The 27424-nt window shown below is 37.4% G+C and overlaps 1 protein-coding gene across 2 annotated transcripts in view; it reads left to right on the top strand.

Annotated features, from left to right (window-relative positions):
* Positions 1-27424, top strand: part of COL4A5 (collagen, type IV, alpha 5) — a 360371-nt gene that overhangs the window by 230261 nt on the left and 102686 nt on the right. For both annotated transcript variants that reach the window (XM_006871035.1, XM_006871036.1), the window contains exons 30-36: positions 9797-9910; positions 14692-14859; positions 15688-15777; positions 16738-16887; positions 18626-18724; positions 21676-21765; positions 22168-22307. In XM_006871035.1, coding sequence (XP_006871097.1) covers positions 9797-9910; positions 14692-14859; positions 15688-15777; positions 16738-16887; positions 18626-18724; positions 21676-21765; positions 22168-22307 — 851 coding nt within the window. The remainder of the gene's footprint in view (positions 1-9796; positions 9911-14691; positions 14860-15687; positions 15778-16737; positions 16888-18625; positions 18725-21675; positions 21766-22167; positions 22308-27424) is intronic.

Genomic DNA, 27424 nt, shown 5'->3' with positions numbered 1-27424 from the left:
TACCTAGCCCCTGGGGGCTTGAGCTGAGAGTGAAGCAACCAACGAACTCCTAAACTTTCAGCTAGTACCCTTTTGATGTAGCTTAGATGGCTAGTTGACTAGAACTTGAACCAGGGAAGATAAGGATGTTTGATACTGAAAACAAGTGCAAATTGCTACAATTTGATGAACTAGACTTTTGCCTATGAATGCAATAACTCAAATTTCCAACTGGAATGGAAGGATTATTCATATCAAGGAACAACTTTGTCTCCTTATTGTACTAGATTTATAGGGATGAGATATTTTGACATTGACTATAAAAAATGGGGGGCTACAAAGGCATGAAGTGTCTGGCTTACAAGCCTTCATAGAAGTGCTTAGTTGCAGAATGAGGGGGCGGGGAAGACATAGAGAACAGAATGGATAAGAAAACAAGATCCTTCAGTATGCTGTCTTCAAGAGACATATCAAAAAGATGAATACAGTCTAAATATCCATCAACAAAAGAATGGCTAAAACTTTGGTACATACGCACACTAGAATACTGCAAAACATTGAAGAAGAGTGATGAATCTGTGAAACACTTCACAACATGGTTGAACCTGGAGGACATGATGCTGAATGAAATTAGTCAATCACAAAAGGACAAATATTGTATAAGATCGATGTTGTAAAAAGTCTAAGGAAAAATAAAAGGTTTTCTTGATAAAAGAAACAATCTATGGTGGCTGCTGGGGGGAAGGGAAAATTATTCACGGGCTAGAGGAATAGACACATGTTAATACAAGTGATGGGGCAAGCAATATACAACAAGAGGGAAGTTCGCAGAAGAAAGATGAAGGTAGCAGGAGACACAGGGAAGAATGTAATAGATAATGTGAATAGTGTAACTGGTGGTACATGGAGAGGATTGCAACCATATAATGAAGCAAAGTATATGATTTATTAAATATAAAACTGATGGTCTGTACTGTAAGCCTTCACTCAATTCACAATAAAAAGCTGAAAAAAAGATAATCATCTCAGAAATGCCCTTTATCCATTTCCAGTCAGTTCCTACCCCCATACCCGGAGTGTCAATTAGAATGTTAATTTGCCTATTTCTAGAGATCCATGTAGTGGAATCATATGACATGTTTAAAACATTCTTTTATAACTCTTTTCATGTTCATGTGCTTTCATTGCTCCTGGGTAAGTAAGAGTAGAACTGTTGGATCATAGGGTAAATATTCACATGGTTGTATAACATACAACTAGGGCTTTCTCCAAAATGATTGTACCATTTTTGAAAATTTGCTCCAGTATTGTATATATATTTCCATTGTTTCACATATTCTCCTAACAGTTGAAGCTGTCAATCTTTTTAATTTTAGTATATATGTGTACTATCATATTGTGATTTGATTTGGTTTTCCTGATGACTAATGATAGAGTCCCATTGTGGCATTATAGGATAAACACTGCATCACAAGGTTGGTTTGCACCACAAGGTCAGCTGTTCAGACTCACCAGCCCCTCCTCAGAAACCCTATACAGGGTCACTCTGAGTCCTTGATGGCACTTTACAACAACAAGGATGGCTGTTACAGAACATTTAATTGTGCTCATGAGAAACCTGTACATAGACCAGGAGGCATTGTTAGAACAGAATGGTTTAAAATCAGAAAAGGTATACGCCAGGGTAGTATCATTTCATCATGCTTGTTCAATCTGTTTAAGGAGCTCTGGTAGTGTAGTAGTTATGAATTGAGCTGCTAACCTCAAGGTCAGCAGTTTGAAACTACCAGCTGTTCCTTGGGAGAAAGATGAAGCTTTCTGCTGCTCTGGTAAAGATTCATAGCCTGGAAAAACCTATGCCCGGTCACTATGAGTCGGAACCAACTCTACACCACATAACCACCCCCATAGCCATTCAGTCTTGTTTGCTGAGCAAATAATCCAAGAATCTGAATTACATGAAGGATAATGTGGCATCAGGATTGGAGGAACACTCATTAACAGCCTGTGATATGCAGAAGAGAACTTGAAGTACTTACTGATAAAGATCAAATAATACAGCCTTCAGTACCTCACTGTAAAGAAAACAAAAATCCTCACAAATGTAACAAATAAATAACATCATAGTACATGGAGAGACGATTGAAGTTGTCGAAGACTTCTTTTTACTTGGATCCACAATTAACACTCATGGAAGCAGCAGTCAAGAAATTTAATGACATAATGCATTTGGTAAATCTGCTGCAAAGGGCGTATTTAAAGTGTTCAAGAGCAAAGATGTCAGTTTGGGAACCCAAGCTATGGCATTCTAAATCACCTCATATGCTTTTGAGAGTTGGACAGTGAATAAGGAAGACCATAGAAACTCAACGCATTTGAATTATAGCATTGGTGGAAAATATTGAATGTACCATGAACTGCCAGAAGAACAAACATATCTGTGTTAGAAGAAGTATGGTTAGAATGTTCCTTAGAAGCCAGAATGGCAAGACTTCATTCATCTCATATACTTTGGACATGTTGTAAGGAGGAACCAGTCCCTGGAGAAGTACTACATACTTGCTAAAGTCGGGTCAGTGAAAAAGAAGGCCCCCAACAAAATGGATTGACATGGTGGCAGATTCAAACACCACAATGATTGTGAAAATGGCACAGAATTAGGATTAGGTAGTGTTTGGTTCTGTTGTGTATAAGGTGATGACTTGGAACCAACTCATAAGCACCTAACAACTACAACAGTGCTGTTGAGCTCTTTTTCATGTGCTTGTGGCTATTATACATTTAATTATTTTACCCATTTTTTAAAATGGACTTCTTATCTTTTGAACACTGTTAGAAAAGTCTTGTACATACCCTGCATGCTAGTCATTTGTCAGTATTACATTCTTGTCTACCTTGCCTATTCATTTTCTTACCAGTATGTTTTGATGAACAAAAGTTTTAATATTACTGAAATGTCCTTTATTATTTTATCTTATATAGTTGTTGTTTTCTCTGCCCTATCTAAGAAGCATTTACTGAATTCCAAGTTGCAAATACATTCTGTGTTTTGTCTTACAAGTTTTATAGTTTTAACTTGTATACTTAATTCTATTATCCATCTCAAATAATTTTTGGTCAGCATCATTTATTTAAAATAACTTTCTCCCCATTATTTTGCCACCTATTTCAAAAATCAAATGACTGTGTGGATTGTTGTCTGTGATCTCAATTATATTTTATTGATTTAATTTTCTATCATGAATCGAGTATCACACTGTTTAGGTAACAATAGCTTGAAAGTGATACTTAAAAGTGAGGTTGTTTAAATTCCCCAACTTTGTTCATTTAAAAAATGCCTGAGTGTCTAGGTCCTTCCTCTCAAGATGGTTTAAATTTGTGTTTCCCTTTTTATGATGGATATTGACCTTTTTTTTTTTTTTTTTTCTGTACGCTGTATGTATCTGTAGCTCCTCTAGCTGCATAGAGGAATCAAATTAGCATAGTTCATTTAGTAATTTAGTTTTCTTGTTAGTTTGAAAGGAATTTGACTCCCCTTGTCAGACACCTTGGGTCCTAGATTATAATCTAAACAGGTGCATGCCCCTGAAGCATGTTGGATTGGCTCCTATTTCCCTTTAAAGCAACAAGACAGCCTCACTCAACTTTTGCCCAAGGTAACCCAGTACAGACATCCTAAATAAGCCCTATAAAAAATACTTCTCTTTGATTAGAGCTCTGGTAGTGTAGTAGGTTATACGTTAGGTTGTTATCTGTAGAGTCCGCAGTTCAAATCCGCCAGATGCTCCATGGGAGAAATGTGAGACTTTCTGCTACCATAAAGATTTAGAGTCTTGAGAACCCTATACAGGGTCTCTATGAGTCAGAATGGACACTCAACGGCACTTAGCTGCTGCAGTAGCAGCAGTATCACTACTTTTCACCAATTGACTTCTCTAACTGTACAACCGTGACCCCCAAAATAGGAGGTAGAGACATTCCAAATTCTAAGTAATATGGTAAATAGTCTTCTTATGTAAACTAAATATTTGCTATATCTTCTTTATGTATGTCCTGGAGATGGATTGAGAAGGAGTGTGTTGAAGCCCATTTTAAACTTGAACTTCTTAACAGTTGTTTGTATAATCTTTGGAATGAAATAAGGGGTTCCTGTGTCCTAATAGGAGTTCTAGTATGGCACTGTAGGATAAGCAATGAACTGCTAATCACAAGGTTGGTGGTTCAAACCCACCAGCTGTTCCTTGGAAACCCTATACAGTATCAATGAGTTGGAACTGACTTTGACGGCACTTCAACAACAACAACAACAACATGTCCTAATAGGAACCCTTACCAGATGCTAAAACTTTAGTACAGTTCCCAGTGCACTTAAATAATAACAATGTAGTTTTATATTTAAGTCTGTCTCAAATAATTATTGGTCAGCATCATATATTTAAAATAGCCCTTTCTCCATTACTTTACCACCTGTTTCAAAAATCAAATAGCTACATATGTGTGGATCTGTTTCTGTGCTCTCCGTTTGGTTTTATTGATTTAATTTTCTATCATTAATCTAATGCCACACTGTTTAGGTAAAAATAACTTGAAAATAATACTTAAAGTGAGGCTCATTTTCCAAGATGCAGTTCCTTCATCCGTCAAACATTTAAGTTCCCACTGTGTCAGAAACTTGTTGAAAGACTACAAACGCAAAAAGCCGGACACTACTCTTGAAGATCTCAGAGATTTCTCTATACTTAAGAAAATCTATATTGGTCTGACAAAGACTAAAGGAATCCTCAAAACTACAGCCCTAAAACACCCTCCTAAACTATAACTGAAGCCATTCCTGGAGACCACGTTTCAGCCAAACAATAGAAAGGTCCATAAAATAAACAAAATCACCTGAAAAGAATACAGTCCTTAAAGCAATCAATTATATGAGATCAAAAGGACAACATTTGCTCAAAAGCAAAGATGAGAAGACAGGAAGGAGTAAAAAATTCAGACGAAAGGAAACAGGAAACCAAGGTGGAAATGGGGAGTGTTAACGCATTGTGGAGAATGCAACCAATGTTAAAAGAATACTTTATCTATAAATATCAAATATGTAACTAATTTGCTCTGAAAACTTTCATGTTAAGCACATTAAAAATTTAGTACAATGAAAGAAAACCCCGTGGGCCACAGTTCAACTCTGACAAACATGGGATGACTATGAATACTGTGTTAAGGTTGAGAAACCCTGGATGAAATGGTAAGGTAAGAAATAGGTAATACAAATATAAAGGCCACAATTTGTACCTTAATACTTTGTGATTGGCCTTTCATTCATTAAATAAGTATTTCTTTTGTAAAAAAAAAAAAAAAAGAAATGAAAATCTAGATGACTTCAGTATAATAGTGGTTATCTCAATGTGAACATTTGTAAATATATATCACTAATAGTTTGAATCAATAGACAGCTGTGAAAACTCAGTAGGAAGCACATCCACCAAACACATTTATACCAGTGTGTGAATATAAGAACTCAGTAACTAAACTGTGGTTTTTAATTGTTGTCAAGTGCAGTCAAGTTGGTTCCCACTCAAGGAGTAGCTTGTGGTTAACAGTCCAGTGCTTATCCTATAGCACCATACTAGGACTGTAGGGGAGATTACTACAGCACTTTCAAAGCAATGTTGTTCTTGTTGTTGAGTGCCGTTGACTCGGTTCCGACTCATAGAGACCCTGTAGAGGATTTCCAAGGAGCAGCTGTTGAGCTTGAACCACTGACCTTGCGGTCCAGTGCTTATCTTGCAATGCCACACCAGTGTAGTGATCAGTAGTAAATTAATAAGGTTAATACTTATCAGGATATACATGTATGAGGAAGAATATGTGCTGAAGTCTGAACATTCTAATAAAATTATATAAAAAAGAAAAAAGGAAATTTTTGAAGCATTCCAAAATATTACTTTTGTTTAGGGCTTCATCTAAGGTGTCTAAAGAGGATTTGAACTGAGTCTTCAAAGAACAGGAGATAAGAATAATATTCAAGAATTATCATTGTGGCAAAAAAATTATCATTGTGGTATGCTTGAAATAATGAAATATATAAAAAGTAAAACATAATTTGCAATGGCAACGAATTCTATATCATATTTAGAAGTTAAAGAAAAATGTGCCCAATGTGTTTCTAGAAAAAATTAACTTGAGTAAATTGAACTAATTGAGTGATAAATCATGTATATGGGTGGCACAATTCAAAAATGTAATTTCTCCCCACATTAATCTATAAACATAATGCATTTTCAGTGAGAAAGATTTTGTAGGGCACTTGAAAAATGAATTTTGAATCTCAAATAGGAGACTAAAGATCTATTCATAGATAAAACAGTTCTCAATAAAAAAAACAAAGAAGGAACATTTGTCGAGAAGATATTTACTCATATTACAAAGCCATGGCAATTTTAACATCATGAACTAGTGCAAGAACAGACAAGTAGGCCAGTGAAATAGAAAAGAGTTCAGAAACATACCCATGTTTATATTGAAAGTTGGGTTTTTACAGATGTACCCTTGTTAGTCAGTAGGAAAGAAGGTATTTAAACATTGGTGTTGACAATGGGCTTACTAAATTAAATGGATCCCTGATTCACAATAAATACCAAAACACTCAAATCATAAATACAAAAAGAAAAAAAAATTTAAATTATGGAAGACAAGGAATGGTATTTTTATAACACCTTAAGTTTATATAGTTTTGGCATATCCCTTTAATAAAAAGGAGCACTGATTCTTAGTGATTCAATAGTAATTGTTATCATTACTAATTGCGACTGTCACAATTGTAAAGGTAGAAGTTTTGTAACAAAAACATGGGAGTAGTTAATCTTACAGTCCAGAAACAGAGGACCCTAGGACCATCAAGGGAGAAGAGCACAAGTGGAATGTGAGACCTTGTCCAGAGAAGCAGCGACACCAGCAATGAAGGCAAAGATGGGGACATAGAAAGACAGAGCAGCTGAAGATTCTAGATTCATGGGAAGAGAGGGACTAAGATCTGGTGCCCTTTGGTGGTGTAAATGATTATATATGCCTGAGTGTTTAAAAAAAGAGAGAGAGCTAAAATGAATAGAAAGAGAAATACTGTTAACTGATGGTACATCGAGGAGATTACAATCATTGTAATAAAACAAGGTGTATGATTTGTTGAATGTAAAACTGATGAGCTGCCCTGTAAACTTTCACTCAATCCACAATGTTGTTGTGTTGTTAAGTGACATTGAGTCAGTTCCGACCCATAGCGACCTTATACAGGGTTTCCGAGGCTGTAAATCTTTACGGGAACAGAAAGCCTCATCTTTCTCCCGCGGAGCGGCTGGTAATTAATTGCTGACCTTAAGGTTCACAGCCCGATTCATAACCACTACACTACCAGAGCTCCTTATAAAAACCTTAAAACAAAACCAAAAAGATTAAAATATTTTATGACACCCACCTTTCAGTTCCTTAGCGTACACTGAGTAAATCCTTATGACAAAGATGCATAAGGCAGGAACTCAATTTTCAAAGCTCTGGGAAGAGTGGGGATTATTGATGGGTATAAGAGCTGCACTGTGAGAAGAACAGTGAGTGATACAGGCTATAGTATAAGTCATATACAAATTGAAAGGGGTCCATTTTCACATTGGGGCTAGTAATAACTGGTAAAATATGCTAATATTTTATAAAATTCCTTTAAAGATCTGTAGATCATTTGACAAGAAATAAAATGTTTAAATTTTGTGTAATCTCAGTTCAAATTAAATTCAATAATTTGTGTTTATTCAAATCATGCTCAACAGTTCTGCAGTTATAGTGAGCATGATATTACCATATTTTACCTGTTATTACTAACCCCAATATAAAAAATGTTCCCTTTTATTTATGTACTATTTCATAGCCGCACAGGATTTCAGGATTAGTAATCATTTTTCCAACCCCTTGCAAATAGCATGCCACCCTATAGCAATTCAGAGGAAGGCATTACTAGGTTACTGCCACCAAATGACTTTTTCCTGCTAGGGCTGGGCCAAAGAAGGTGGGAAAAGATACTGATAGGATAATATGATTCAGTTGTGAGTGGTTACCAGAGTTTTTTGTGATTGTAAAAACTTGGAACTGTAACGTGAGTTTAAAATGGGCCATCTTGGAATCAGGAGGGGGATTTCACTACCAAGAAAGAAGAGAAGCCAGGAGTGGAGCACTTCCTTTAACACACTCCCCCCACCCCCACCAGAGACAGGAAGCTGTAACACCAGAGGAGTGGAGGTGGAGCAGCAGCAGTAAAACCAAGAGCCAGAGCACGTGACAGAGTCGGTGGGCTTCTCAGCCCATGAAGTTAGTAAAACTAAGTGACTCTGGGCAGGAGACTTGCTTGCAGAATGGAATGTCTCCCAGCACTTAACTGTGGGGAGCTAGGTTTGCTCAGTTGAGTGTCTTCAGGCTGAGATTTCTGGTGGAGTGCTGTGTCCTGTGGGCGTTTATCAGCAGCCCTAAGAGAGCTTTGTAACATTGCCCCCGCAGAGAGAGGCCTGCCTGTGGACACAGCTGAGGAGCGGCTGTCCTGACTGGAACAACTGTGCCCTGAGCATTTCTGACCTTGAATTATAACCTGTTAATTTCCCTAATAAACCTCATAGCTGAGAGAAAAAAACAAAACAAAACAAAAAACTGGCAGAAACTATTACGTGCTAGTCTGGTAACCAAAAAGTGGGTTCAAATCCACCCAGACTTTCTGCAGGAGAAAGACATAGTGATCTACTCCAGGAAAGTTAACAGTCAAAATAAGAACTCTATGGGGCAGCTCTACTGTGATACATGGTATCATTGTATGAGTCACAATCGACTTGACAGCACTCAACAAGAACAGATCAAATAAGAGAACACACATTTACAAATAGAAAATGACAAAAAGATATCTAAGGAGATCCAGAAATATTTTGAAAATAAACAAAACACTCCCATATAACCCCTGGATTTAAAAGGAAATCTCCACATATAAAAATGTTTGTGCTATAAAACACAGCACATTGGAAGGAAATTCATAGATTAAAAGCTTACATTAGAAAATATAGATCGCTTTCAAATTATCTAAACCTTCACTTAAGAAATCTGAAAAGAAAACCAAACTAAACCAAACACAAGAAGGTAGTATATAGTAGCAGTAAGAGTAAATATCAATGATCTTAAACTTGAAAAACAATTAAAAAATACTATGAAACTAAATGAGTTTCTTTGAAAATATCAATAAAATTGGTACACCTCTAGCCAGACTGACGAAGTAAAAAAGAGAGAAGGCACGTTAGGAATGGAAGCGAGGCTGTCGTTACAGACACTGCAGACATTTAAAGAATAGCAAGAGAATATGACAAAACAACTGTGTGCTCATAAATAGACAACTTAAGATCAAATAGACCAATGTCTTGGAAATCACAAACTACAGAAGCTCATTGAAGAATTTGTTGTTGTTAAGTACCCTGGAGTTGGTTCCGACTCATAGCGACCCTGCACAGGGTTTCCGAGGCTGTAAATCTTTATGGGAGCAGAAAGCCTCATCTTTCTCCCGCGGAACTGCTGGTAGTTTTGAACTGCTGATCTTGAGGTTAGCAGCCCGATTCGTAACCACTATGCTGAATAACTAGTGCTGTATCTATTAAGGAAATTGGGTAGTTATGTGTACTTTCATTGCTCAATAAATGATTTTAAAATCTTGCTTAACATGTCTTTTTGTATGAATATTGTGTTTCCTACAAACTAGTGACACATTTATTGTTGTTTATAATGTCTATATTATATTTCTTTCTTAAAGGTGATCTTGGGCCAAGTGGGCAGCCTGGGCCAATGGGACCTCCTGGGTTGCCAGGAGTAGGTGGTCAGGGGCCACGAGGACCACCAGGGATTCCTGGACCAATAGGCCAACCTGGTAAGATTGAAATAAATGTGCATTTTGTAGTACTCATGATATGTACAGTCTGGTTAACTCACTGATAAAGAATAGCCTTAACAATCTCCCAGAAAGCAGATTTGGGTGGTAACATATTATTTACATGCTTCTGTAAAGATGAAAATGTGCAAGTAACAGCTTAAGAGTTATTTAATCCCTAGTATTTATATCTCTCTCAGTTCATGTAAAATTGACCTATTTCTAATAATACAATTCAGCATGTTCAATATTGTTTATTGAGGTTAGAGATGGTCTTGGAATAACAAGATCTAAGAACTTCTCGCACTGATCTCAGACTTGAGTAATAATTGACCTTTATATATGAAACCTCTGAAACTTTCTTAGCATATGGGAACTAGAGTGAAGGGTCAGGAAAATAGTCTATTATGAATATGAGGGGGCTTCAAAAAGTTCGTGGAAAGTTCCATTATCTTTTGAATCCATTTCTCTATGAGCTTTCTGAAGCCCCTTCATATATTCTAGGTATTTTCATTTATTTTTGTTGAAAATACATTTTTTTTTGAAGTTCAGTTTTTCCTTTTGCCCCCAAACCAGCAATCAATTTGTAACTCATAAGGACTTTAAACTTTCTTTTTCTCACATTGTTTACCAGGTATTCCAAAAAGTTTTCTCAGCATGTAGCCTTAATGGGTTTGCCTGCTGCCTCCATAAGAAAGAGAGTCACATGGCTCACCCACGGTTATAGCTTATGTAAGCACTTACTTGAGTTTAATGGATGCTGAGCCCTCTGGTGACGCAAATTTTTTATTATTTTAATCTAGGCAGGCAAACTAAGAGCCCTCCTGGGGACAGCATCATGTCATTATAAAGCATTATAATAATTCATAAAATTGGAGCAAATATAGAACATTTGATCATTCCTTAAGTCACATATAGCTTAAGCACAAGTTCAGATGTGCATACATTGGATTTGAAACAATGGAAATGTGTTTTCTGACCTTAAATGGCAATAGGGATCTCATTAGCTATTATGCTAAGTCTAAGTTGTTTTTGTTTATGTCCTGTTTTTAAATTTTTGATTATATACCAACATTATGCCTTTTTTTTTTTTTTTTTTTTACAACCCCTGACAGGTTACTATTGTTAAGTGCCATGGAGTTAGTTCCAATTCATAACGACCCTGTATAGGGTTTCTAAGGAACAGTTGGTGGGTTAAATTGTAGACCTGTGGTTCACTCCAGTGCTTATCCTATGACACCAGACCAGGACTCCACTACTGATGTATAAATAAGAAAACTTACTAGTATTGCTTTGAACCATTAAACTTTGCTATTTGCCATTCTCTAGTCCAGGGTTGGGAAATATCCGACCATGGGCAATATAAACCCATGAAATCATATAGTGTGGCCCTTCCAAGGCAACCACAGGCAGGACTTGAAATTTAGTAAACCTAGGAGCTTTTTTTCATAACAATGTAAATTTATATTAAGTAATATTATGAATTTCCAAGTGGCCCTTGGCAGAAAAAAGGTTCCCCACCCCTGGCTTAGAGGATTACTACTGTAATGAATCTTTTTAGAGACCAGTTAAATATCCTTTCCTCCATGTCCACAGATTGTACTCTAATGCCAACAACCTATGTCAAATGTGTTGTAATGCTTGCCAAGTCTCAGAAAAACCATTGAGTCGATTCCTACTCATAGTGACCCTGTAGAACAGAGTAGGTTTTCTGAGACTAAATCTTTACAGAATCAGTCATCCTCATTTTCTCCCATGGAGCAACTGTGGGTTTGAACCACTGACCTAGTGGTTAACAGTCCAGTGCTTAACCTACTGTGCCAACAGAGCTCCTTACTAATAATTAGAACAGTAAAGAAGTAAATCCTTGCCTAGTATATAACTTGTCTAATCATGTTGTTGTTGTTAAGTGCTGTCAAGTCGGTTCTGACCCATAGCAACCCTGTATAGAGTTTTCAAGGAGCAGCTGGTGAGCTTGCACTGTTTACCTTGCAGTTCAAACCAACTTTGCAGTCCAGCGCATTAACCCATAGCGCCACACTAGGACTCCTGTTTAATCATAGTCATCTAATAATTGTTGAAATGTTACTACTAAGCCATTTACAATCTAAAAGCAAATTAATTCTTAAATTCTAACCAACCTTTTGGAGCATACATTCCAAAATAATCATTCAAAGTAATATAAAGTTCAGACAGAAATAAGAAGGTCAAAGTGAACTGCATCAGAGTATTAACTCTTTGTGTATGTAAAGAGTTTATTATGTCTCTGTTGGCAAATAAGGAACCCTGTTATTGTAGTAGATTACAAACTATGCTAACCACAAGGTCAGTAATTCAAATCTACCAGTCGATCCATGGGAGAAAGATGAGGTTTTCTGCTCCCATAAAGATTTACAGCCTTAGAAACTATATAGAGTCACGATGAGTCAGAACTGACTCAGTGGCACCAAACGACCACCAATGGCAAATATATTTCATTTATAGAATATGCTATATGAACAGCTAAGAAAATGCCTAAAATCAGTTTCTTTACTCATTCCGAATAATTTTGATTTATAGACATTTTGTTGTATTCTTTACATGCCTAGCTTTGTTTCCTGACCTAATTAAATGCTTAGGTGGTTCAAGTTGCTGCTGAACTGTTTGTAACTCCCTGCCTCTTGAACATTAGGTCTACTGGGTATTGTAGTTCTTTCTCAAAAATCATAAAAGAAAGCTTTATAATGGGAAATCAAACAAGATTTTTCCAGATTTAAGTCCCTGCTTTCGTTGTCCTGATTTTCTAGAATTAATCTCTTGGGGCATGGGGCATATTTTAAATTTTACATTGTTTATACTGAAAATTCAATGATTAGAATACCACTTGAGTTATAAGTGATGTATGTAGAGCTGTAATAGTGCTTACTTTTAGGTATCCCATCCTTGTTGTTGCTGAGTTGATTCCAACTCATGTCAACCCCATGTGCTTCACAAATAATAAAAAGTCCCTCTCTCCTTTTTAAGAGTGTTTTAATATAAAATGACAACGTTAAAAACACCACCACCACCATACCAATTGAGTCCTGCTGTGGCATTGTGCGTTAATGCGTCAGACTGCAAAGCTATTTGAACTGCAAAGTCAGTGGTTCAAGCTCACCTGCTGCTCCTCTGAAACAGGGTGGCTATGGGTCAGAATCAACTCAATGGCTTAACAACAACACCATACCAATTAAGTGGAATTTTCTAACGTTTGTCTTCCAATACATTTTTATTGAACAAATTACTTTGCTTATAGTCAGTTTAAGAGTACTTTAAAATCCCCACATCTATCTTGCTTATAAAAATTGTTACCTGTAAATCTTCAACAATAAAATCAGATCTTACTGTTGAATGAACACTTGAAGCAATTATCTGGTTTAGCTCCCAGCTCGTACTAAGTTATAGAGTTGTTCCCATTTAGCAGATGAGAACCAGAAAAATTAAGTGAGTCACCCAGCTTATAAGTAAGTATTGGAATGGGAACTAGAATCATGTTTTTAGTGTAATTCTTTTATCATAAGCATACTCATGTTTAACCTCCTCAGTTTTTAGAATAACTCAATTTTATAGAAACTTCCTAAATTTCAATGTTTTTGCTATGTCATCTTTTTTTTTTTTTAAGTTAAATCCCAGTTGGAATACTGAGAAACAAAAGTTAACAATAAAAACTGATAGCAAAATGGCTGGAGGGGATTGCAATCAGTGAAATGAAACAAAGTATATGAGGTGTTGAACTGATGATCTGCTCTATAAACCTTCACTCAAATCACTATGAAAAGTTAAAAATGAAAACAACTGATAGTTACATATTATTGTTATTGTTGTTAAGTGCTGTGGAGTGGGTTCCGACTCATAGTGACCCTGCACAGGGTTTCCGAGGCTGCAAATCTTTACGGGAGCAGAACGCCTCATCTTTCTCCCACGGAACAGCTGGTAGTTTCAAACTGCTGACCGTGAGGTTTACAGCCCGATTTGTAACCACTACACTACCAGAGATCCTTCCTTATATTATTAGAACCATATAAAAAGGAAGGCAAAATGAATCAAATGAGTTAATGTAATTGACTTATTCAGGAGTTATTAATTTTTAGGGAATATGTTTGTTGTTGTGAAGTGCTGTCGAGTCGATACCGACCCATAGAGACCCTGTATAGGGTTTCCAAGGAGCAGCTGGTGAGCTTGAACCGCCTACCTTGCAGTTCAAACGGCTTTGCAATCTGGCGCATTAACCCACAGCGCCACACCAGGACTCCTTAGGGAATATAGTGATGGAGTTTTATAGTACGTAATGCCTTAGAGCAAGATAAATCCGAATGTGGCTAGGGGATCGGTATTGTCAGATCACAAGCTGTTACCAGTCTGCAGTGGAATAAGGACAGAGACTGAGAGTACGCGTATAGAAATATTTATAGCAATTTCAAGTGTCATTTTATTAATATAATACTCAAAAAAGTAGGCTTATATTTTGTGCCTTTGGCTTTTTATTTCATTTCTAGTATTTTTTGTAAAAAATACTAGTCTGGGAAGGATTATGAAATAAGAAAAATTGGTCTTTCACCAGAAATTATCTCATAGACACTATCTTAAAGCAATATACTTGAAAATCCTAAAGCTTAATTGTTAGATCATCTATGTACACGAAACGTTGAGTATTTCTGGCTCCCTCTTTGGTTTATCATACATGGGGTTCTATAGCTTTTTCCCCTAGAAAGAATAACCAAATACGTTTTCAATACTTGCAATATTGGTGTTGTATTACCTAGGTTTGAATGGAATACCAGGAGAGAAGGGGGATCCAGGTCCTCCTGGATTTGATGTTCCGGGACCACCTGGTGAAAGAGGCAGTCCAGGAATTCCTGGAGCACCTGGTCCTATAGGACCCCCAGGATCACCAGGGCTCCCCGGAAAAGCAGGTTTCACTGGCTTGCCAGGTAATTTGTTTAAATTTCTCCCTGATTTTGGATTTAGGAAAATCAAACTAATATGATTCTAGCAGATTATTATCATAATACACTTTTCTAGACTGACAATAACCCTTACAGAGGAATGTTACACATCTTTGATTGCAAGAAAGTCACTTTGCTATTTGCACAACACTTTGTGAGTAGTCTCATTATCTGTTGTTCTATAATAAACATCTCAATACTTAATGGATTAAAATGATCAAGATTTTTGGGGTCAGGAATTGAGGGATGGATAGACTGGGTTGATTATCTCTGATCTACATGACACCAACTAGAGTGGGGTTGGAGAATGTACTTTCAAGATAGCACTTTTTAGCTCGCCTAGTCATTGTCTTCTTCACATTGCTTTTCATCTTTAATGGTGCTTTTTCCCATGACTTGAACTTCTCATGGTATCAGAGTAGTTGCACTTCTTTCCATGACAACTAATTTTAAGAGGAAGCCTCTCAAAAGCAAGTATTCTAAGAGCCCCAGGTAGAAATTGCAAGGCATCTTATGATCTAGGCTTCAGAGACAGTCATCAAGGTCATTGCATAGTGTCAGTCCAGATTCAAGGGGAGGAAGATACGCAAACACATCATGACAGATGTGCTTCATTAGTAGACCATCTTTGGAAACAGTGAATCTATTTAGCCATAGGTTACAGATATTGGCAGTGGTGGTCACTAAAGCTTCTCATAGGTGAAAAGGTATAAAATTTAACACTCAATAATTGCCAGTTGACATCTTAAAACATACCTTTTATCCTTCCAAGATTAATGAAAGGAAATAATTACTCAGTGATATTCTTTACAGGTGTCAAAGGTGAAATGGGTATGATGGGACCTCCAGGCCCACCAGGACTTTTGGGAATTCCTGGCAGGAGTGGTGCTCCTGGTCTTAAAGGTAATATTCAGAGTATGTGAGATAGAAAATTAAATATTACTTTATGCTAATACAGAATATTTTGATTTGGTTGCTTTAAAAGGAGCATTGCTTAGTTACGTTTTGTTTCTATATGATATGCCACTCAAATCTGTCCTGTTTTCAATTTTGTGGCATGAGTAGATTGGATGATATGAAACATGATGAATGCTTAGCTCAGAATACCAAAATATATGGCACAAACATTGAAATTTCTATTATGGTCACTATTATTGTGAAGGAATCCCAGAAGAAAGTGAGATTGTTATTTTATTATTAAATGTTTTTATTTTGCATTGAGTGAAAGTTTACAGGGCACATCATCAGCTTCACATTCAACCATTCATATAGCTTGTTTCATTACATTGATTATTATCCCCTCCATATATCATCAGTTAACAGTGTTTCTCTCTATCCTCTTTAGCTTTTTTTGGGGGGGGGGGGGGGGGAGAACTTGCCTTTTTGGAATTTACAGTCTCGGCTTTTAGGGAAGGTTTTTACATTTGTCTGTGGATATCCAGGGCTCATGTATGAGATTACTAACAAGCATTACTGAATAATCAGATGAGGGACAGTTTGCTGTTTCTACTAGGTAGCTAGAGTCTGATCCTCAGGGCCTATGGTTTGGACGGTCAACATCGCTTGGGCCCACAGGGGCTTGGCCTCCTGACCGGGTCTGCACTGTCTGCATCTGAATCCTTCTTATTTATTGATTGTTTAAGGGACGTTGCCTGTCTTAGGTGGTCAGTGCGAGAGATTGTTATTTTAATGCAATAATGTGTGTGAGCTCTAGTTTTTCATTGACACTGACTCAGCTGCATAACTGTTCTTAGTGGTCAAATTCCTATCCAACTATCGGAACGTATGAATGATCTGTATATGCACTAATCCTAGAAGGATGAATCTGATCTGTTCTGGCTTCCCCACACCTGCTGGTTGTAGGTGATGATGGTTTGCAGGGTCAGCCAGGATTTCCTGGTCCTGCAGGAGACAAAGGTGGTAAAGGAGAACCTGGCCTCCCAGGCCCTCCTGGACCAATGGATCCAAATCTGCTGGGCTCAAAAGGACAAAAGGGGGAACCTGGCTTACCAGGTGAGTGAATTAATTTATTTGTGAATGAGTTTTCTGATATCTGACATTTACTTATTAAATGGCATGAAAACTGACTTGTATACCAAGATATACTAACAAAAATGCACTTAGGTGCATCAGATTTTGAGAGTGAAAATTAATTTCCATTTGATTTATAGTGTTTCAGTCGTCAATTTTTGTTTAAGCATTTTATTAGTAGTTTACCTATTATAAGCTATTCGGTTTAAAAATAAACGTAGGCAGTTACCCTCAGCCTTCAAGAAGGTAGTACTGGATGTGGTATAGAGAAAAGAATATATAGCCACAACCACTTGGAAAAGAGATTTTAGTGTTTGGGAAATTTGTTGGTCCCTTGAAAAAGCTTTTTTTCCTGGAAAATAGATCAGAATGAATGGTACATTGTTACACTTCAGTGTTTTGATATCATATCATATTTAACTTTCAAATAGAGTTCACTATTATTCTACCCTGGCAGAATAAACAAGTATTGGACTATGAATAGCCAAGCTCAACCCTTGATGGAAGTTGTTGAAAATAGGCCTAGCAAACAACTGTTTTATTATTGTTATTTATTAAAGGCAAGAAAAGTTTGAAGTTCAAGTATGGTGGTGGTGGTGGAGATGTGCCGTGGAGTCGGTCTCAACTCATAGCAACTCTGTATAGTGTTTCCGGGGCGGTCTTTACTGAAGCAGAAAGCCTCATCTTTTTCCCATGGAATGCATGGTAGTTTCGAACTGCTGACCTTAAGGTTAGCAGGCTGACTCATAACCACTATACTACCAACATTTTAAGTTAAAAAAAAAAAAAATACTTTGAAAAGTTAAAGTATTACCTATTCATAACAAACATCAGAAAGTATAGATAATCCTAAATAAGCTATAAAGCATTTACAATCTAATGTATATAGAATAATCTTTCAAGCAATATGGAATTGAAAAATGAGCTCTTTTAATTTATAACTTGTACCTGTGTTTGAGGCTCTTTTTGTATTCTAAGCATTAGCATTAGCACTGGTAGTCTGTGTGTGTGTGTGTGTGTGTGTGTATCTGCTTGGAACTTTGTGTCTGTCCACAGAAAAGTTTCCCTGTGAGCAGAATTAGGTGAAATTTTCCATCCAAAAGAGTTAAAGATATTATTGTACTTTTTTATATAGTCACAAAAAAGCGGGACCACGTAATCTTTCTTATTTCTAAAATGAGATGTCTTTTTTTGCTCTCTTGCTAGGCTTCGTTTCTCTCTCAATTATTCCTTCTGTAAAACGGGGCCAGTACACTATATGTGGACTCTAATAAATGGTTATAAGAGGTAGTCATAGAATTTAGGAGGTACTTGAAAGATGATCTGGCCCAAGTCCGTCCAAAGAAGAAAGTGATTTAATTATTGAGCTCTGGTAGCGCAGTGGTTACGAATCGGGCTGCGAACCACAAGGTCAGCAGCTCGAAACTACCAGCTGTTCCGCGGGAGAAAGATGAGGCTTTCTGCTCCCATAAAGATTTACAGCCTCGGAAACCCCATTCGGGGTCGCTATGGGTTGGAACCGACTCCATGGCACTTAACAGCAACAACAACATCTGAATTTCTTGATGGTAAATAAATAAAAAGTGCCAGTGGTTCATAATATGTCAAAATATCACGAGTTCCTCCATTTTACTCATAGTTCAGTAATCTGCTTTCCAATTTTATTTAATGAATTAATGGTATCAGCTTAACTGGTATCTCTTCTACTGATCCTTGAAAGGTATTCCTGGAATTCCTGGACCAAAAGGTTACCAAGGTTTGCCTGGAGACCCAGGACAGCCTGGACTGACTGGACAACCTGGACCACCAGGATTATCAGGTAAGTAAGTATAACAGACTACCTCATGCAAAGAAGTCCTGATGTGGCACAGTAGGATAAACACTGGACCGCAATATAGGTTTGAACTACGAGGTCAGCGGTTCAAACTCACCACCCACTCCATGGAAATCCTATGCAGGATCTCTGTGAGTGGAAACCGACTCAATGACACTTAAGAACAACAGCCACCTCATGCAAAATCCGTATGTAGACCAAGAGGCAGTCATTCAAACAGAACAAGGCGATACTGCATGATTTAAAATGAGGAAAGGTATGTGTCAGGCTTGTATCCTTTCTCCATACTTATTCAAATCTGTATACTGAGCAAATAATCCAAGAAGATGGATTATATAAAAAAGAACATGGCATGAGGATTAGAGGAAGACTCATCAATATCCTGAAATATGCAGATGATAGTTTGCTTACTGGAGCAAAGAGGACTTGAAGTGCTTACTAATGAAGATCAGAGACTACGGCCTTCTTAGTGGATTGTACCTCAATGTAAAGAAAGCAGAAGTCCTCACAACTGATCCAATAAGTAACATCATGATAAACAGAGAAACGATTTGTCAAAAAACTTCATTTTCCTTGGGTCCACAATCAAGAAATCAGACAACATATTGCATTAGGCACATCTGCCAGAAAAGATCTCATTAAAGCCCTCTTTAAAGTCCACTTTGAGGATTGAGGTGCACCTGACCCAAGTCACTGTATTTTCAATCGCCTCATATGCGTGTGAAAGTTGAACGATGAATAAGGAAGACCTAAGCAGAATAGATGCATTTGAATTGTGCTACTAGCAAAGAATATTAAAATGTATCATGAGCTGCCAGAAGAACAAACAAATCTGTCTTGGAAAAAGTAGAGCCGGAATGCTTCTTAGAAGCGAGGATAGTGAGACTTCATCTCAGGTATTTTGGACATGTCTTCAGAAGGGACCAGTCCGTGGTAAAGGATATCATGCTTAGTAAAGTAGAAGATTAGTGAAAAAGAAGAAGATTCCAAATGAAACAGTAATACAATGATTACGACAATGGGCTCAAATATCACAATGATTGTGAAGATGATGCAAGACTGGATGGGCAGTGTTTAGTTCTTTTGTACATAGGTTTGTTAAGAGTTGGAGCCCACTTGATGACTCCTAACAACAACTACAACAAAAAGCAATTGGATGGCTGACCCTGAGCCCTGGAAAAGTAATTATTTGTCATGTTTGATGATACTTTCGATGTTGTCATGGTAATATGCTTGGGTAGCTACTGAGATACTAAGCTAACTTTTGGCAAACAAAATGTTGCCCTGTTTTCCAAGCTTCAAAGACAAGGCTTTCAGGATATTGTGCTTAGCTCTCTCAGTCTCTTCTTGTGACAGTCAGTATGTACACATAATCAAAGTAAAGTGCTATTTTATTTACATACATTGCCACATATGTAAATAAGACAGTTATCTGGTGGGAGCCCGAAGAGTTCACCTGTTTTACTTGTTGCCTTCTGACAAGTCAATCATTAAACCACGTTAAACAGATGAATGTTGGTTTTTGTTTTGTTTTGTTTTTAATTTCTAGGGATAAAAATTTTACAACCTCTTCTGGCAGTCTGCTACCATGTTAATTACTTTTATAGTTAAAATGTTTTTGTTTTGTTTTTCTTATTCCTAATAAACTCTTTGCTGCTGAAGCCATTTTTCTTTAAGCGGAGCCCCTAAGTAAATAAAAAGCAGGTAGTTCCCAACCACATAACTGTCCTCTAGGCCAGCTATTCTACTCTAGGGGCCCCTTTTGTGGCAATGTAGGATAAGCACTAGACTGCTAACCACAGGGTCAGCAGTTCAAACTCACCAGTCGCTCCTCAGAAACCTTACACATGGTTGTTGAGTTGAAACCTACTCAACAGCACTTAACAGCAACATTCTTACTCTTAGCAGCAAGCCCATAAGCCAGTATAGAACTGCTCTGTTTCTAAGGCTGTAAATCTTCATGGAAACAGACTGATAACTTCTTTGTCGTGTGGGTCAGCACTAATGGAATCGAACCCACTGACCTTTAGATTAGTAGTTGCCCAGCACTTTAAACAGTGCACTACCAGGCTCCTTACAACTCCTTATTTAATACTGTTGAGTCAGTTCCGACTCATAGCGACCCTGTATAGGATTTCCAAGGAGTGGCTGATGGGTTTAAACCACTGACCTAGCGGTTCAAGTCGATCTTGCAGATCACCTCATTAACCTGTAGTATCACACCAGGACTCCACTACCCTGATATAAATGGGAAAAGAACTTCTTTCTTATTCCTTGCTCTCATTGTCTTCATTCTCTCTCCCAAGCTGGGAGTCAATTATATAAGAAAAAGAAAGAGACAGACGTTTAAGGTACAACATTGTAGTTCTTGGAAAACAACACCTAGATGAATCCACAGAGCTCAGGCATCTGAACTCTAAGAAGAATGTGCTAAGGAAGCAGCCATCCCTGTTGGGACTGACTGCCCAATACTTCTCTGGCCTGATATATTAGGGGTATATCATGACAGGTTGCCATATTCTCTTTCTGTTCTCATGTAATCAGATCTACATGGGAAAGCCATTTCTGAATTTTAAAAAACAGGTTCATTATAATGCATTTATAATGATAAATTCAGTAATTTATCATTATAAATGTGTACAAAAAATAAAACTTCAGATGACTGAAATTATTTCAGAGTGAGAAACAAGTTGCCTTGGTAAAATTTTTACATTGATTTCTAAAGTTCTATTAGGAAACCATGGCTATGTTTTAATGTGTTCCTAAGGAGATTTCATAGATATCTCTTGTGTGTTTGATGCTGATTTAGGTGTGTGGAACTTAACCATATATTAAAATTTGACCCATGCTTACATTTTAAATATTGCTCATTCTAAGAAACCTGGCAGCTTCAGTTGTACTATCTTCACTTAACTTTACTAATTTGAATTTTCTAGGTCCCAAGGGTAATCCTGGTCTCCCGGGGAATCCAGGACCTATAGGACCACCTGGACTCAAGGGAAGCATAGGTGATATGGGTTTTCCAGGTGAGTAATGAAAATTCCCCAAATATTTTGCTCCATTAATGAAAGGTAATCCATTATCTCTGTTATCAGAAAAGATACTAGTATTGACAGGATCGGACTGAGACATTACCTAAGGTAATCAGTGGGTTGAATCCTCTTACTGCACAAATATTTGACATAGAAATTGAAAATGAAACTCTAGAAACCGTAGAAGCAAGAACTCAAAAACTTTTCTCCAGCTGTACCGCACTTACTAAAACTGCCTTAAAAAAGGTTGTTATGTAATTTTAGTCATGATGATCATTAGTATATAACTCAGAGTTTTCAGAGTTCATCTTCTTTTTTCTTGTTCATATTATAAAAGTGCATTGTGGAAATGCCACTAATAAAGAATATTCTTAAAATATTGCATATTTCCAACAGGACCTCAGGGTGCAAAAGGGTCCACCGGGCCTCCTGGAATTCCTGGACAGCCTGGCTCCCCAGGATTCCCTGGACAGAAAGGAAGCAAAGGTGATCCTGGTGTTTCAGGCATTGGTCTGCCAGGTCTCCCTGGCCCAAAGGTAATCTTATTAGAGTCAGATATAACTTTTCTATAACATTGTGCTAGTCCCTAATTCTTTAATAAAATATAGAGTGACATGGTATAGTCTGGGTAAGAGATTTTTTTTCCCCATCTAAAATTGTAAGTTTGGGGTTGGTCCAATAAAGTATGTGGAAGGATTCTGATTTCTTTGATTTTCCCCTTGTATTAATTCCTGACTATGTTTCAGTAAAAACCAAAGGCATATATCTGCCTACTTTGGCTTTCCCTTTTCAGTCACTGAGTTGTTGGTCTTGGTCTTAATATTATTACTAAGCTCAACAAACAAAGCAACTAAGTGGCTAATGAAAGTCAAGTTGTATTCTTAAATGCATATAGGATGTAGTTCTCTGGTAACCAAGCTCTAAAAGCAGTTCAACTTATCCAAGTCCACCTATGAAAACTGGTGGTGTCTCAAGTATTAAAATATACAACTTGTTTTAGAATCATTAGACTTAGCAGGTATTTATTAATAACTGCTAAATTCCATGTAAAAATACTAACTTTTTAATCATACTCAGACCACAGACCTATGGAGGATTATATTAGAAAAGGAATGGTGTTAGTCAGGTTTGATGGCGTTAGTGAATATTCCCACTGAAATTGTTGAATGGAAAACCAATTGTCTTTATAAATTTTCATTTAAATTACAATAAATTACAAAAAAAGGAATAGCTTAAAAAAGAAAAATAAAATTCCCACTGATGTGATAATTTACTGAAGTATAATTTAATGATAATTTCTTTCGAATATACAAAAGGGATTATAGTTTGTCCAGTTAACCAATTTATTTGAAAAGATAATCAGGAGAAAGTTTTGCAGATTAACAATGTAAAGTTCTTGAAGTGAATTTCAAATGTTCCTGTTCTGCTTAAATTTTGCCAATAATGTGTAAATACATGCTTTTATTTTTAAAATTAATAATATAGACATAAAGGGTAAGATAAAAATCTCCTTCCTCCCAGGACCAAGTCATTTCTGCGGAGCGCTCCAAGGGGATTTAAACCCCTACTGCGTTTAGCCTCATTGTTAAAACTGTCTCTTGCCAGGGGCAGCCATCCCCTCCCCCCCCCAACACACACAACCACACACACACATTGTTTACAGGTTTAATACTAGGGAACTTTAAAAAAGTTCGTGGAAAAAAAAAACTTCATCGTTTAATTCAATGTTTCCACAAACATTTTGAAGGCATCTCGCATTATTATGGGAGTCATTGATGAGGTTTTTTAGTGAATTGATAGACAGCATTTGATCTTTTAGGTAAGTTACTTAGTTCAAATACTTCAAACTCATAGTTCAACCTTTCCCCTCTTTAATACCGCCAAACTTGTACTTTTACGTGTGTTATTTAGATGATGTAGACATAAAATTGCAGTTGCGAGAACTTTAGGAGTTTTGTGGCATGCCAAATAGTTTGTACATTATGTAAAACTTAACAGCAATATATAGAAGGCACATTCTAGAAAATGGTTCCTGTGGTATGTCAAATAATTTGTGTGGCACTGTTGGATAAGCACAAGGTCAGTGGTTTACACCACCAGCCACTCCTTGGCAACCCTATACAGGGCCACTGTAAGTCGGCACTTAACAGTGTAAAGGTTTAGGAAATTATTTAATACCTAGAAGGCACATTCTAGAACATGAATTCTGTGCCATCTGTTGTAACTTCAGTGTTACGTAAGACCGAAGTGATAGAAATTTTTTGACAGAAAGAACTCTGTTATCTTCATCCAGAAGAATCAGTTAGCCTACTGGTAACTTTATTTTAATTGGCAATTCGACTAGCTGTAAAGAATTTACCATATCTTAATCTCAGGCAGATAAAAGGCCAAAAAGGAGGGTCTACAAAATAGAAATTGTGATCCATAGAATTGTAATTATTAATGGGTTATAGCTATTAACAGGGAAATGGGTAGAAATTGATGTTGGCATAAAAATCAGAGAAGTATGCGAACACTGAATGTATGAGCTTAGAGCACTTTGAAACTGTCTTAGAGGTGTTACAACATTTCAGGAAGTGATGTAGAGTATCATCAAAGCAGGAAGTGAGCGTCAGAACTTGGACCATTCATTCTCCACGTTGACTCATCATGATACTGCTTGATTTAAACGTCCACATCTTTACTTTACTCAAAGGAAAATGTTTACCTGGAAGGCTTTTGTGTGGATTAGCATACAGTTTTTTGGTTCCCCAAAGTATCTTTCATCCAGTGATTAAAAGTACTTTATAAATTGCAGACAGCACATTATATCAGATAGTGTATATTCTGTAGTCACAGGAAACAGACATTTTCATTGAAAATTTTTTGGGAAAAAATTCAGTAGCAATCATATTTACAGGATTTTAAGGAGTACAGTTCCAAGGAGAACAATTTAAAGGAAAATTCAAAAGTACTACTGACTAACTTCATTGTGATCTTAAATTATTACACCTCATACCTTCCACTTCCTCTTCTATGAAATGGAAATAATTATACCTTACTAAAATAATACACCCAACTTGGAATGTGGCCCATTGTAAGGCCCTTAAATTCTGGTTAAAGCTAAAAGTAGCTTTTGAAGAAAGACATACTGACATTTTATTCAAGTAAGCTGTGAAACATTAATGTACTTTAAGTCACTCTTTGTGTAAGGGTGGTGATGGAGTCTAATAACTGACCCTTATTATGATGATGAGAACTTTATAATGTGGAAAAAGCAAATATTTAATAGTTTGTTTTAAGAGATCAGTTATCACTATATTTGGTTAAGCAATATTTAGTTAAAATTTATCATTTTTAAAAAATGTTTTTATTGTGAATAATGTGATAGTGTACATGGGAGAACATTAGTTTTACATTCATCCTATCATATATCGTTTCATTGCCATGGTTACAGTCCCCTCCATGCATCATCAACCAACCAAAGGATACATCCTACAAGTCTGCCTCCCCCCTTCCCTGGTCGTCAGCATACAGCCCCTCTCCCTCTCTGGGTCTAGAGTCCCCAGCTGCTCCATCTCTCCACGTCATCGTCTCTGCCTCCATCTCAGGCATCACTGCTTCTCTGGGTAGGATCCTGCTCTCCGCTCTTCTCGCTTCATGGTCCCAGGGACCTCTGCTCCTAGACTCCCCTCCTTGCCACAGAATGTCTACCTTTACGTTTACAACCCTCACAATCAGTCCTGATAACAATTATTCACCATTGCATGAAAAGAGACCCATCCGCATCTCTTTTCATCAGTTCCACCTAGACAGATTGGATACTACTCAATGGAGATTCTACCTTCCTCCTCACCCTCTGGATCTAGGCTCCCTCTTGAAAGCTTGTAAGCCAGTCACTTCTTGCCTTTGTATACCCCCACCCCCTTTTTGGATAGCCAGTGTCCAAGTTGCTCATCCCTGTCTACTCTGTGTATGGAGGGGGTGGGAATGATCCTTGCTGTAAAGATTTGTTCTCTCTTTTGAGCTACTGCATCCATAGGTGTACGTCAAGTTCATCAAATTATATCAGATTACTCTTTTTTTCTTCTTCATTCTTCTTCTAGTTGCACTCTGATCATCCAATGATTGAAGCTAGGTCAAGTGGGTATTATCTGCAAGTGTGGGTGTTCTTGTGCACATGCCCTTTCTTCTTATCAACTGGATGCTTCACTCTCCACTCCAGTCCTCCGTGGCTATGTCACTGACTCTGTGCCCAAGAGTCCCCAGGCCTTGCCACACTGCTGGCCAACCAGGTTTCCACCCGGGTTCACAGGAGTCTGTTGAAAATTTATCATTCTTAGATTATGAAGTTACAACAGTAGTTGTAGGAAGAATCATTGGAGACCAAATCTGAACTGATTTGACAATTTTGGCTGGAGATAATTGCTTAAATTTCTGCACTTTAAAGTTCTTTGTTAGGTGAGTAAAGATGTGAACTTTCTGGGAAATAACAGTGCTGACTTTGCAAAAAGTCATTTTTATAATTTTCTGAGGTTGGTCAATTATAATTTAAATAATTGCATCAAAATTGTCCATGGAATTTTTTTTACCTTACTCCTTAGTAGCAAAATAAATATTGTATAAGTTGGAGTCTTGATGTGGCGCTGTGGGTTAATGCGGCAGACTGCAAAACTGTTTGAACTGCAAGGTTGGCGGTTCAGGCTCACTAGCGACTCCTCGGAAACCCTCTACACGGTCACTATGGGTTGGAACTGACTCTGTGGCGCTTAAGAACAACAACAAAGCATCATTATATAGTTTACCTTGCTTTTATAAGCTTTTTCTTTTTTCAGTATAACACAATTTCCTTTGTCTCTTTACATTACTTTTAATGACTATGTGATGCTCTGTGGCTTGTTACAAATATTTGATATAATGAACATCCTTATACATATCTGTGTATATATCGTTATTGTTGTTGTTAAGTGCCACAGTGTCGGTTCCAACTCATGTTGCTGTTGTTGTTGTTAGGTGCCATCGAGTTGGTACTGACTCATAGCGACCTTATGCACAGCAGAATGAAACACTACACAATCCTGGGCCAACCTCTATTGTTGCCACGCTTGAGTCTATCAATGATGCCACTTGGCCAATCCATCTCGCTGGGGGGTCTTCCTCTTTCTCTCTGAACCTCCACCCTACCTAATATGATATCCTTCTCCAGCGACTGGTCCCTCCTGACAATATGTCCGAAGTATGAGAGACGAAGTTTGGCCATCCTGGCCTCCAAAGAGGACTCTGCACTTCTCCCAACATAGATCTGTTGGTTCTTTTGGCAGCCATGGCACTTTCAGTATTCTCCTCCAACACCATAACTCAAAAGCATCAATTCTTCCATGGTCTTCCGTATTCCCTGTCCAGCTTTCACATGCATATGAGGTGATTGAAAATGCCATGGCTTGGATCAGGCTCACCTTAGTCTTCAAGCTGACATCTTTGCTCTTCAACCCTGTATAGGGTTTCCAAGGAGTGGCTGGTGGGTTTGAACTGTCAATCTTGTGGTTAGCAGGCCCAGGATTATCCTATAGCACCACACCAGGACTGGTATGTGGTGGTGGTGGTGATTATGTGCTTTGGAGTCAGTTCCAACTCATAGCGACCCCGTACAGGGTTTCCAAGGCTGTAAATCTTT

Source organism: Chrysochloris asiatica, unplaced genomic scaffold, assembly GCF_000296735.1.
Source record: "Chrysochloris asiatica unplaced genomic scaffold, ChrAsi1.0 scaffold00159, whole genome shotgun sequence".
In the NCBI taxonomy this organism is placed as follows: domain Eukaryota; kingdom Metazoa; phylum Chordata; class Mammalia; order Afrosoricida; family Chrysochloridae; genus Chrysochloris; species Chrysochloris asiatica.
The sequence above is the reverse complement of the archived record's forward strand: the minus strand, read 5'-3'. Positions and strand labels throughout refer to the sequence as shown.